This window comes from Malaya genurostris, chromosome 3 (assembly GCF_030247185.1).
Source record: "Malaya genurostris strain Urasoe2022 chromosome 3, Malgen_1.1, whole genome shotgun sequence".
In the NCBI taxonomy this organism is placed as follows: domain Eukaryota; kingdom Metazoa; phylum Arthropoda; class Insecta; order Diptera; family Culicidae; genus Malaya; species Malaya genurostris.
This window is the reverse complement of record NC_080572.1, coordinates 96,236,309-96,250,499: the sequence shown is the minus strand read 5'-3', so window position 1 is coordinate 96,250,499 and position 14,191 is coordinate 96,236,309. Positions and strand designations below refer to the sequence as shown.

General features: G+C 38.5%; 2 protein-coding genes across 2 annotated transcripts in view; both read left to right on the top strand.

The window, feature by feature from the left end:
• Window positions 1-2,048: 2,048 nt before the first annotated feature.
• LOC131433893 (uncharacterized) lies at window positions 2,049-3,375 on the top strand. The gene is made up of 2 exons (XM_058600500.1): window positions 2,049-2,081; window positions 2,170-3,375. Exons 1-2 carry the CDS (start codon window positions 2,049-2,051, stop codon window positions 3,373-3,375), a joined length of 1,239 nt encoding a protein of 412 aa, XP_058456483.1.
• Window positions 3,376-5,542: 2,167 nt separating this feature from the next.
• Window positions 5,543-14,191, top strand: part of LOC131433892 (craniofacial development protein 2-like) — a 65,152-nt gene continuing 56,503 nt past the window's right edge. The window contains exon 1 of the mRNA XM_058600498.1: window positions 5,543-5,792. Within this exon, the coding sequence (XP_058456481.1) occupies window positions 5,543-5,792 (250 nt within the window). The remainder of the gene's footprint in view (window positions 5,793-14,191) is intronic.

The following is a 14,191-nucleotide window of genomic DNA, read 5'->3' as shown; positions in this document are numbered from 1 at the left end:
CACAATTTAGAAAATCGAATGCAAATTGATTCGCGTTACATTTGTAACAAAAAATATAGTTTATCAAGGATAGCTTTTATCGTATCAAAGAACGCTCACTAGCAACTCTTCACAAGATTCCATCAGTGCCATCAAAGAGAGACGGATATCATCGCAGCAACAAAAAACCAGCAAGGTTCATTTAACATAGAATAGACACCAGTGCGAGATCGAATTTCTCTCGGTGACCTGTCTGAGAATCAAAGGTTAGCTCGCTGCTGTGGGGATTCTCTCTAAAGCAACAAACGGTCGCTTATTCTCGTTTCGCGATCCGATTCTGTATGGGCAGTGGATAATTGCGATATAATCATTTTACTATTGCCGTTTATTCTAACTACACAGATAAAAATATTTTGTGGATTTACATTAATTTTCATGCACATATTTGGAGCAGGCTATTGAATGGAAAGTTTCTTTACAATTCTTGATTTTTCGATGTACTTTGAACGCAAAACTAAGCGTTTTTTGAAACATACAGTCATGTTTATTGACAAATCAATGCATTACAATTTAATTTCACATCAATCGTGGTTTTAAATCAGATTCTCGATTCAACTGATGTCTATTTCATAGTACTATTGAATTACATGTCGTTTAAATTTCATTATTTTTTCCTGTGTATGTGCATATAACCTCAGCATAAGTTTTGTCTATGAAAATGTATGTGAATACTCCACACAAGGGTTTTGAAATATTGCAACCTAGTATGAGAATCATCAAGTCGAATCATCGATTCGATTTTCTGCGATAATTGTCAACTTTTGGTAAATTCAACATAGCACCAATCATTAGCAGACTGTATTTTTTTAAAAAGACCATGAAATACTCAGAGTATGAAGTCAAGCGAAGAAATGTAGAAAAATTCTCTCGCGGTTTATGCATTGAGAGACTCGAGTTCTTGTAGTATCTTCTACCGGATTGAAAATGTTGTATACGAGTTTGAGCCTGTTCATAAGCTATTTGGCGTTAATTCGGATAAAGTTTTTATTGTTTTGGCGCCACATTGATTGTTAGAACCAGTACCTCTTCTTTTGTTCATTTACTTGCTGCTGTGTGTTTGGTGAACCAGAACAAAACAAAAATGGAAAAAAGCTTTGCGGAGAATGCCACTTGCTGATAAACGAATTGGAACCAGTGCGATGTGGTTTTTGTGATGCATTCTTTCACATCAGCCAGCAATGCTGTGGTTTTAATAACCGTTCAAACAGGGATCTGTTTACGCAAGGAAAAGCAATGTACGTTTGCTCCAAATGTAAAACTGAACTGAACGGCCGCAGTGTGTCTTCCTACATCAAGGATGTGCTAGGTTCAGAGCAGTCCCATCCAACGAATTTTGATAGTCTTTCTGCTCTTTCGATCTGATCGAAGCGCTTGGCAAGCAGGTCGAAAATTTAGCAAATAAGCGATCCTCTCCCAACTCTATGAACACAAGCGGCTGACCAAAATTAGGAGTAAAACGTCGCCGTGGAAACAATGGACAAGCCGTGCAAGATGCTGCTGTACATGGAACCAAATCTATCGATCTGAGCGATTTATCTGTTCCGTTCATTGTTTCTCCAGTAGCATCACACAAATTTTGGCTCTACTTATCTGGATTTCAACCATTGGTGACCGTTGAAGATGTGCAAAAAATTGTCTCTCGCTGTCTCGATGTATCTGACACTGTCGATGTCGTACGGCTTGTTCCAAAAGATGCGGATCCAACCAAATTGACGTTTATATCGTTTAAAGTCGGACTAGACCCATCTTTAAAAGAACAATCACTTGACGCATCGACTTGGCCCAGTGGACTTCTCTTTCGCGAATTTGTCGATCACGTTAAAGTGCGTACTGCTGAAAGAGGAGCACTTACGACCCCTTTAGACAACGGCACTCCTCAACCATCGTCGTCGCAGCCTCGGATCCGTGACACCCAGTAACAAGCACTAAGGAAGTCTCCCTACCACTCCACCCAGTCGTGCTCTCCGAAGACATCCATCATCGTCATCGTCCCGGTCCTGTGGTCGGTGATGGTAGAGAAGGCTTCCGACATGATACTCCAGGCGAGTATAATGAGCTACTAGAACCCGCTGTACTTGACCATTTTCCGCTAGTGTTACTTTTTCGAATGGTTTACGCATTTACTACCAGAACGTGCGTGGATTGAGGACAAAAATTGATGCATTCTTCCTAGCTGTTTCGGATGCCGAATACGACATTATCGTCCTAACGGAAACCTGGCTGAATGATCAAATTTTCTCTGTGCAACTCTTCGGTCACCTGTATGCTGTTTACAGGAGTGATCGCTCCCCGCTGAACAGCCACAAAACACGCGGAGGAGGCGTACTGATCGCAGTATCGAAAAAATTTAGCAGTTCAATTGATCAAACATTCATATCTGTATCCCTTGAGCAGTTATGGGTATTGGTTGAACTCCCACGAGATTCGCTTAACATCGAAGTAATCTACCTGCCCCCTGATCGTAAAATCGACTCGGTGAGTATCAATGAGCACATAGACTCCTTGAGTTCGATATCTTTCCGATTAAGCCCCCGCACTCCTGCGCTATTGTTCGGTGACTATAATCAATACGGTTTACGATGGTGTTTTCCTGAAGGCGGATTACCTTTAGTTGATCCACTGCTGTCGCAAATTCCGACTGCCTGCAGCGCTCTTCTCGATGGGTTCAACCTGAATGGATTTACCCAGATTAATACATTGCTGAATCGAAACGATCGTCTGTTAGATTTAATACTCGCAAATGATGTCGCTTTACCGGTCACAAACGTTTTCTCGCCAGTTGAGCCACTGATTGACCTTGACGCGGACCATCCCGCTCTAGGCGTTGAGTTTAGGATACCAACGCCAATTGAATACGACGAACCATCTATCTCACTCTCTCTTGACTTTCGTCGAGTCGATTATGCCGAACTGAACGATCTACCTTCCGTTATCGACTGGCGATTCATTGAAAGGACTGCTAATGTCAGTGACGCTGTTGAATGTTTCTGCGATGCTGTAGAAAGTGTTGTTTCTCACGCTGTTCCAGCTAGTCGTCCACCGCTAAAACCGCCGTGGTCTAATCCACGTTTACGTGCTCTTAAGCGAACACGTTCTGCCACCTTACGAAAATATTGTAACACTCGTTCGCAGTACATCAAACAACAACTGAATACAGTAACTAGACAGTATCGTCGTTACAACATTTTTCTATATCGTTGCTATATTAAACGTATTGGAATGAATCTTCGTCGAAACCCTAAACGTTTCTGGTCCTTCGTTAACTCAGAAAGGAGAGTGGCTGGCCTGCCGCCCTCTATGTACTTAACCGATGAAACGGCCCGCAACGAAAAGTAAAAGTGCGATTTATTTGCCCGTCATTTCAAACAAACATTCAACGAAAGTTCTGCTACACTGATGCAAATAGACGAAGCAGTCACAGATGTGCCTCGTGATATTTTTAATTTCAATATTCCGCTTGTAACCGAAGAAATGGTTAGAGTCGCATTGAACAAATTGAAGTTGTCGTTCGCTGCTGGACCCGACGGTATTCCCTCATCTGTGCTGAAGCGTTGTGCAGGCGCTCTCAGTTATCCACTAGCAAGACTGTTTAACCTTTCAACTCTACAATGAGAGTTTCCTTCACGATGGAAGTTCTCCTATCTGTTTCCTGTTCACAAAAAAGGTGATAAACGCAATGTCTCCAATTATCGAGGAATAACGTCTTTGTGTGCTTGCTCAAAGCTGTTCGAAATTATTGTGAACGATTCCCTCTTTGCCAGCTGTAGGAACTACATAGATAACGAGCAGCATGGGTTCTATCCGAAACGTTCGGTGTCATCTAATCTCATGTTGTTCACTTCGAAATGTGTGCAGAGTATGGAAGGCGGATGGCAAATCGACGCAGCATATATGGATCTCAAAGCAGCATATGACCGAGTGGATCACGGAATTCTTCTATCAAAATTGCAACGACTGGGAATCTCATCGATGAGCGTGAAATGGTTCAGATCCTACCTAACAAACCGTTATGACAGTGTAAAAATTGGCTCCTCGACTTCAGAAGTTTTCTCAAACCTGTCCGGAGTTCCGCAAGGCAGTAATCTTGGACCGCTGCTGTTTTCGATTTTCATGAACGATTTTCTGCTACTGTTACCACCGGAATGCAGACTCTCCTATGCCGATGACACAAAAATCTTTAAAGTTGTCAAATGTCTCCTGGATTGCATTGAGTTACAGGAAATAATTCAAACGTACGTTGAATGGTGATCAAAAAACTATTCATGTTTAGGTATCGAGAAATGCTGTATCATCTCCTTCCATCGTAAAACTGATCCTGTCATGTTCGATTATTTCATTGCGGGAAGATCCATGACACGAGTGGAGAATATAAAGGATCTTGGTGTCATTCTGGATCAAAAAATGACTTTTAGACTTCATTATGACGAAATTTTAGCCAAAGCCAATCGTCAACTCGGTTTCATCATGAAGATTGCCTCAGAGTTTCAGGATCCGTTGTGTTTGAGATCTTTGTATTGCTCACTTGTACGCTCTATACTCGAGTCAAACGCTGTGGTATGGTGTCCTTACCATGCTCTCTGGAAAACTAGGATTGAAGCTGTTCAACGAGAATTTGTGCGATACGCTCTGCGCCTGCTACCGTGGCGTGACCTCATGAATTTACCGCCCTATACCGATCGATGTCGTCTATTGAATCTTGAGCCATTGGAAACACGACGAATCATTGCTCAAGCTACATTTGCTGCTAAACTGCTTTTGGGGGATATTGAAATGGCGGCTATTTTTAGTTTTTTTATCCTTTTTTGCACATTCGTTGTCCCATGCAAAGTATTCCCCATTGACTGCAATACACTTATGCTAGCGCTTGATCCAATCCTCGAAACATTTTTTATATTCAATTTTCGGTATGGCCATCAGAGCCATCAGCGATTTACCCATAATTTCATCTCGGGCACTGCTACGCGTTCCACGGAGCGGTTTCTTGAGTCGTCACTATACAAACGTTACAATACAGATACGCGTATTTCGGAATGTTACTTACATCCTTCTTCAGTGTATCGGTTTTATAACGTTTGTAGCGTTTGTTATGCTTCATTAAAGTATAGTGACTTTGTGAAAGTGTAATAACGTGACAGTGAAATAGTGGAACTAAATGGTACATAAATAGTGCAACTATTGACAATATTCCGCTAACAGCTCCAGGTAAAAATAGTGTACTTTAATATTGTAAATATAGAGCAGATGAAATGTGCAATTTAAGTTGTAGTGGCTTCAATTCCCATGTACCTGTACTTAATTTCAAAGCTCGATTTACTAAATTAATCAGCAATCAAACCAATCCATCGTCATAACTTAACACATTACCGTGTCAAATTTCGGATTCTCAATATCAGATTACCATTCGAACCATTGTTCAAAAGTTTCCCTCTAGCTTTTATCTCTAAACCGTAAACCCGGCCAACACTTTCCCAAAAATCGGAACAATCGCCGCACGAGGATTCACATGCAAAACCGGAGCTCGGATGTGTCGAGCGAACTGCAAACGTTCGTGGTTTCCAGCAGTGCAAAATTGACTACCACCAAACGACCGCAAGCTAATTCTTCCGATCGATACGTGCAGGACTGCGCTGGCGAGCGGACGACGCCACATGCATTGATTAGTTGTTGGAATCGAAAATCACGCCTAACGGATCCGTTGGCAACCATCGCGAGTGAGGAATCGAAACGGGAAATCAGTTTCGGACATGTCACGGGTCAGTAGGCAGAACGTTCGAGACTTTGGCCATCGGATGAGTGCAGGTTTTGAGAGGTGGGATACAAACTAAATGTAGTGGGAAAATTCCTACCGCAGGTAGGATATCGTGCCAATAAATACTTTTCGCTTTTCAACGCCGCTTCGTAGTGATTGTGATATGTGTGCGACTCCGATTGTTTCTTTTTTCAATTGTGCGTAATAAAAGTAAAACTACTTTTAATTTTTCAGTTGTGATACCAGCGAACTATTAAAAACCCGCCGAACTCGAGTTTAACTGTGCGAAGAAAAAAAAAAAACCTTAGGCCCTTGCTTTACTGTAAAATTCCGCCATAAATTTATGCCAGAAAGAAAAATGCGTGTCGACGACGGCGCAAGTGAAATAACTCATTTTTTAATGATTCTGTCTTCGAAAAAATCGGCTCCCATTTTTAACGGCCTCAGTCGCCATCGTTTTATCCCGCAACCCGAGCTTGGTATACGTAAATGACTGCGTATGTACTGTGCTATCCTTTTTTCTTAATTCCGTCGTCGTTTTCTCTTTGCTTACCATTATTTATTTATAAATTTATAGTATCACAAATGGTAAAGATTAAAATCGGGGCACCCGACTACTGGCATGAAAGACCACACGCCGTGAGGGTCACGTAAAGGCTTTCGTATTTGCAGCCACCGATGGCTTCTTCAAGCTTTCAAGTTTTGCGAAAAAGGAACTGGTTGAACATGAAATTTTATTCGTTTTATTTTTGGGTTTGATTTATTACCTCGGGTACTTGCAAAAACAAAATAAAGAACATGAATCGATAGCGTTCTTTGTGCGACATGAAAATGGGTAATACCTTTCATGAGTTGAAGTAATTAATCAAGAAATCAATTTGCTTCTCATCGTCCTCTGGGGAAGGAAATAATTACACCGCCGTATGCCAGGGTGCTAAAATCGCCTCGGGTGATGAAATCAAATATTTGCAATGCCACAAAAGATGCCATTTCAGACCCGATCAATTTAGTTTATCGTTCAGCTTTCGTATCATGAAAGAGTATGAAATCAGCCTTAAAATTTGCTAGGAAAAAGTATGACTGTTCAAATTTTTGTAATTTACACGCTGACCCCCCCCCCCCCCCCCTGGAATTTTTCTCTCTACATTAGTCATAATCTTGGCCTCGTTAATAGTTAAAATAACAAAAATTATTACTCAATTTAACCTAGGTGATAACAAAATTGTTACAAACCTTGATATGTAAGTATCAATATTATATTTAAATTTGTTACAAATTTAGTACAACTTTTCAGCTGTTATTACCCATTTTTTTGGGGGGGAAAGGCTTTATCGTGCAAATCTAAAAATAGATTTAGATTGCATATCTTTAGGTGATTTGATTTGCGATAAAAAAACATGAACAGTTAAGCGACTGGTTTCGAACCGGGAAGTTTTGAGTATACGCTACGATTGCATCGAGGCATGAGAACCAACTGAGGTTGGGAGGATATATTGGCATCATATAATAACTAGTGTAATACCGCTGACAGACATGTGATTTCCGTACAATGATTTCTGTACAACGTTGTACGCGTACAACGTAGAGGTGACAGAGGTGTTTTGCGCACAGAATGAATATACTGTGAAACGTAACAACTTAAAATTTAGCCTAATTTCCCAGCTCCGATGATCGATAATATAGAAACCAAAAATTTTTGCTGTTTGAAGTGTATTCCTAGTAACTGATTTATAACAGATTTAATCAATGCCTTTCTGAATTATTAAACTAATTTTGTGTGTGAGTGTTCTTCGGATGACAGTTTCACTCATATCAAATTTTAGGGTACATTTATGACACGTTTTTTCTGGGATACCTTCATTATTTAAATGTAACTAGCATAAGGGAAAACTTGATGTCCATAATTTTGATGTTCTACCGAAAAATTCACTGACATTAAAAAAAAATAGAAAATGTAGGAAGCAAGGATGGCTTTTATCGTATCAAAGAACGCTCACTGGCAACTCTTCAACGATTGAATCAGTGCCAAAGAGATACGGATATCATCGCAACAACAAAAACCCGGCATGGCTCATTTAACATAGAATCGACACCAGTGCGAGATCGAATTTCTCTCGATGACATTTCTGAGATTCAAAGGTTAGCACGGTGCTGTGGGGATCCTCTCTGAAGCAACAAACGGTCGCTTATTCTCGTTTCGCGATCGGATTCTGTATGGACAGTTGATAATTGCGATAGAATCATTTTATTATTGCCGTTTATTCTAACTATGTGCATATAACCTTTGTATACGTTGTGTCTATGAAAAGGTCTGTGAATGCTCCACACAAGAGTTTTGAAATATTGCAACCTAGTATGAGAATCATCAAGCTGAACCATCGATTCGATTTTCTTTGATAATTGGCAACTTGCGATTCTTTTTTGGGAAATTCCACACAGCAACGATCATTATCAGACTGTAAATTTTTTAAGGGTGTGAAATACTCAGAGTATGAAGTAGGGCGAAGAAATGTAGCAAAATTCTCTCACGGTTCATGCATTGAGAGACTCGAGTTCTTGTAGCATCTTCTACCGGATTGAAAATGTTGTATACAATATAGATAGCAATATAGCAGCTTCTGTCAAATTATCGGCAATCACCACTGGGAGGAAGTATGAAAGACTTTTAGAACTAATTTTCGGAACACTAGCACTATTTTGTATGCAACGAAGCTGACTTCTACCAAAAAGGTGAAGAATCACCAAATTTTGTTTGTAAATCATGCCTGACTTTGCAAAATCCGCAAAAATTTCAAGTTGTTCAGTAATAATTTTTTTTTTACCCGCATATTCACAATAAAAATAAGAGCACATAAACTTTCAACATTGAGCCTCAAAATTGTATATTAATCTAAGATATTCTTAATATGTAACCATGTATGGCGCACACATATTACAAAAAAAAAGCTTTCAACGAAACAGTTTATTCATTACGAAATTTTTAACCTTCTTGAATTTGAAATCATTCCGAAATAGATTTGACATAGGTTTGATGCTTTATTTTGCTTCATAATGCTTATGTAAAATGGTCTACTAGGCTGTAATATAATCTCATAATCGTTTCATTAGGATTTTGAGGCGTTTAAAGTTGTGACTACATAATTAGTTTATTGATGCATTGGATATTTATCGTTTATTATTACCACATGTGCATTCAAAATATGAATCATTATGTGTTCTAAATCCATTTCAACAATAAATTCACTTGTTATTGAATAGAAAACAATAACTTAATAGTGCTGATTTTATGTACAAATATTAATATATTGTTTTCCTTATTTGTATTTCAAAACTTCACCAACATTTCTTTGTTTGGCTACTTTTTGGAAATAAGCTACAACGTTGATAAAGTGTAGTTTTATGCTGCTTGTTAGCATTTCACAGAGATTTTTTTTTTCAAAATAAAACGAAGGTTGTTTATTATTCAATACTCAGAAGAAGGAAATATTGTTTCGTGAGTTCACCATCGCTTGCCAATGGCGCTGATAGCAGTAAACAATGATGTGATTTTGTGCAGTACAACGATAAATGACCGTAGTACGGAAATCACCGTTGTATCATGATGCTCGCGTGATACCCACGTAATTTATGGTGACAGACATGTGATTTCACGGTGTACAGTGATTCCGATATCACATGTCTGTCATAAGCATAAGTTCATATTGCTACAAAAATAATCTATCGCTCTCCACCTCTTTCGTCGTTTCCTTCCAACCGGCATAGAACTGGCAAAGGAGCTATTTTAGAACTATGAGCAAGCTTTTTTTGGTACTGAAGAATAGTTGTAAATGAACGGAAATGATTAAATTCAGTGAAACAAAACTACCTTATAAAATCTGAGGAAATTAACTAATGAATGATAGTTTTTCAGTTTTTTCTTCTTTGTACCAAGATGGCCGAATCAGTTCAGTTGAAGTAGTGAATTGTCTGTACGTGTATGTATGTCGATTGGCGGGCATATTTGATTGAAATGTGCACTTAAGGTCTGAGGACATAGGGCCACGTATTGAGTTTTAAATCGAATACGTGGCTCGCTCAATTCCCTTTGCACATCGTAAGATTGAATGTCTGTGTGTTTGGCAGCCTTGTCGAGCCAATTTTACTACTCTCTCCTCTTTCAGAATGCTATCAGGAAACCAAAACGAAAAAAAATGGCGGATGCATTGAAACTGACTTTGTTTTACAGAAAAATATAAGACTTTATTTTTATCGCGATAACATATATGTTTTTATGTACTAATCGCATCTAAATTAAATTATCTAGACTTTGTCACGGTAGATTTATGATACAAGCCTTGAAAGCCGAGATATTCTATGAACAAATAAAGGTATGCATTTCCGAGCGTTCCAATTTTCAGCAGTTCTTCAGTCAGAAAAAAATACAACACGACCGCTAAACTCAATGAATCATTCTGAAAATTTCACAGAATATTCTCAATTAAATTTCGAAGACATTGTCAGGTGGGATTTTCTATATTCTGCACCGTTTCCAAGAAAATTTAATTTGAAACGGGAAAATATCAAAAACCTACCACTTTACGGTACTGTCCTCAGCCCTTAATTTTCTCGGAGATGGCTGAATCGATTTTCGTAAATTTAGATTAGAATAAAAATTCGTTTGAAAGTCAGTGAAAAAACAGAAGTGTATAGAACATCGATTCGAATAGCAAGTTTTTATGATTGATGACCAATCAAATGCCTATTAGTCACATTATTTTGCGATATCCGCAGCCAGAAGCCCCGCAAGTATTGTTCAAAAACCATCAAAATTGAACTTTCATTCCGGTTTGATTGTTTGATATCTACCTAGATTGACTCACAGAAAGATGATTCAAATGAAAAGTCTCATAATGCGGGTTGGTCGCTTTAAAATTTACATTGCAAATTTAGAATCCCAGCTGATGGTTCCGGATTGGAAGTAATCAAAATACTACGAAATGCGACTATCATAAATTTATCAGATATGGATAGATTGAACTTTAAAATCGAAGGTATTTAGTGCAATAAATCGTTTTTGTCTGATTCATGAATTTGAAAATGTTCATGCAATGATGTAGATGACAACGGGCAAAATTCGATATCTGCAATTCGTAGATCTTATAAATTGATGACCTGATGAACCAACTCATTTCGATTGTACTGATTTTTTATTCAAAAATTGTGAAAGTGATTCGATATTACTTCAGTCTGCTTTAGGCCATGATAACATCATCAGCACCACCAGTGAACATTTTTCAATGTTATATTAACAAAGTTTTTTTTATTTAGAACTACGTAGAAAATCTTCAGATCAACATAGTTTAAAGTACAGCAAGAACTAAACATAAATCAATACGAATTTTTTAAGATTTTTTTGTCGTGAATACGACTTACTTTACTATGGGGTGCCTTATCAAAATTTACCATCTGAGAGAGTGATAAGTTTTGATCGTGAATATCTCTTGGTGTATCTAACGAATCAACATAATTTTTGCTACATACCATCGGAAATATGATCACAATTTTATGATAAAATATTCAGTTTTGTGACATAATCTCAAATAATTCAAAATTAAACTTTTCTGGAATGTTTGGTATAAACGAGTATCAAAGAGGATAATTCATAAGGAGCGTTCGCTTTCTCGAATTTTCAAAGCTCGTAGCTCAGTGATCTGTGAAAGGACTTATATATTCTTTCTACCAATAGAATCGAAACTTTTCTACTTAAACGTGTTTAGCAACAGCATTGGAGTATTTCCATAGTACACTATTGAAAAACCTGTCTCATTTGACCCATGTCAACACCAGCCAATCAGAACGCGTTCTGAGGAAGAGAACAAAATATCTGCTGCTGTACAACAAATCGTTCGAAGAAAATGTTCCAAACAGTGCTTAATATCGTAGTGAGTTCCACAATTTGGTCCTTCTGAGAGGCATGAATGAATCCCGTACAGCATCCGGATAGTTTCTTTCAATGAAATGCAAATCCGAAATGAAATTTTTTTTTTTTCCATTAATACGTTTATTTCTTAAGGCAGTTTACATAAGTTTTTCTTCGCCGTAGCATCACTTTTACATAATATTCTTATCCTAATTTAATTCTAACATAGTCACAACGTTTTGAATTTATTAAAACATATTCTCTTATAGCTTAAATATCATCTTAGGTAACTCGTCATTAATTATGAAATCTACTCGGAAATATTATTTGAACCAAACGATTAACTTCTATAAATTATAAAAAAAAGCTGTTATTTTCAGACATTTTGTTGATAATTTCATAAACTGTTTCGAGTTTGTTTGTATCATTACATAATTTTTATTCTAATTTAGCTATTGGTTGAACTCATGGACGCAGCTGGGATCAGAACTAAGTCTTAAAAGGGGCCTTTATTAAATTGAAACTCCAATTTTCTTTATGAAATGATAAATAAGTTTCATGTATGAAAGGTCACGACAAGCAAGAATGTCTCGAACTGGGATATTGGATAGTCTACCTTGGGTACGCAAAGAATTTATTAGTTGAGATCTGACATCACGATACTCCACGCATGTCCAAACGACATGATCAATATCCCGATAACCTTCTCCGCAAGCACAATGATTAGTCTCGGAGAGCCCAATTCGAAAGAGATGTGCATCTAACGTGTAGTGATTGGACATGAGTCTGGACATCACACGAATGAAATCCCTACTCACATCCAGTCCCCTGAACCATGCCTTTGTCGATATTTTCGGAATAATTGAGTGCATCCACCGACCCAGATCATCTCTATCCCAAGATGCTTGCCAGCTGGCAAGTGTTCTTTGGCGAGACGAGCTATAGAATTCGTTGAAAGCAATCGGTCGCTCATAAATTTCACCCTCAATAGCACCACGTTTGGCTAAAATATCGGCTCTTTCATTGCCAGGAATGGAGCAATGAGCCGGGACCCAGACTATAGTGATTAGATAATTATTGTTCAATATGTCGTTCAGGCACTGTTTTATTTTGCCCAGGAAAAACGGTTCATTTTTGCCAGCAGCGTTTGAGCGAATGGCTTCAATTGCACTCAGACTATCTGTGAAGAGGAAATAATGGTTTGGAGATAATGTGACGATTACACTCAAACTATAATGAACTGCTGCTAGCTCTGCTGTATAAACAGATGCAGGTTCATGAAGCCTAAATGAGGCCGAAACATTATTGTTGAACATACCAAACCCTGTCGCTTCTTCAATTCGCGATCCGTCCGTATAAAACATTTTCTCAGAGTCAATATGCCTGAACTTACTTGAAAATATTTTTGGGATTTCCGTCGAGCGTAGATGATCCGGGATTCCATGCACTTCACGCTGCATGGATGTATCGAAAAATAAAGTTGAGTCAGGGGCACTTAGGATGCTGACACGGATAGGAATATATCTTGAAGGGTTGATTTCCTGTGACATATGGTTAAAATATACTGTCATAAATTTTGTTTGAGATCGAAGCTCGACTAGTCGTTCGAAATTATTAATTACCATGGGATTCAGCACCTCACATCTTATTAGCAGGCGTGATGAAAGCTCCCAAAATCGATCTTTTAATGGAAGAACTCCCGCCAGAACTTCAAGACTCATTGTATGTGTCGAATGCATGCAGCCTAAGGCAATTCGCAAACAACGGTACTGAATTCGCTCAAGTTTGATAATATGAGAGTTTGCAGCGGAACGAAAACAAACGCATCCATATTCCATCACTGAAAGTATCGTTGTTTGATACAATTTTATTAGATCTTGCGGATGAGCACCCCACCAAGACCCTGTTATTGTTCGAAGAAAATTTACTCTTTGTTGGCATTTCGTTATCAGATACCTAATGTGTCCTCCCCACGTGCATTTGGAATCAAACCACACCCCGAGGTATTTGAAAGTCAAAACCTGTTCGATTATTCTTCCCATCATATGAAGCTGAAGTTGCGCGGGATCATGCTTTCTTGAAAAGACGACTAACTCTGTTTTCTCCGCAGAGAATTCGATACCAAGATGAACAGCCCAAACGGACAAGTTATCTAAGGTATCTTGCAATGGTTTATGCAGATCAATAGCTTTGGGCCCAGTAACTGAAACCACGCCATCATCTGCCAATTGTCTTAGTGTACATGGGGTTACTAGACAGCTGTCAATGTCATTCACGTAAAAATTATAGAGGAGCGGACTGAGGCATGAGCCTTGCGGTAGACCCATGTAGCTAATTCTGAATGTTGCCAAATCGCCATGTGAAAAATGCATGCGTTTCTCTGACAAAAGGTTGTGCAAATAATTATTTATAACCGCTGGGAGTCCATGTTGGTGGAGCTTGTCTGAAAGAACATCAATGGAAACTGAATCAAATGCTCCTTTAATGTCTAAAAATACAGATGC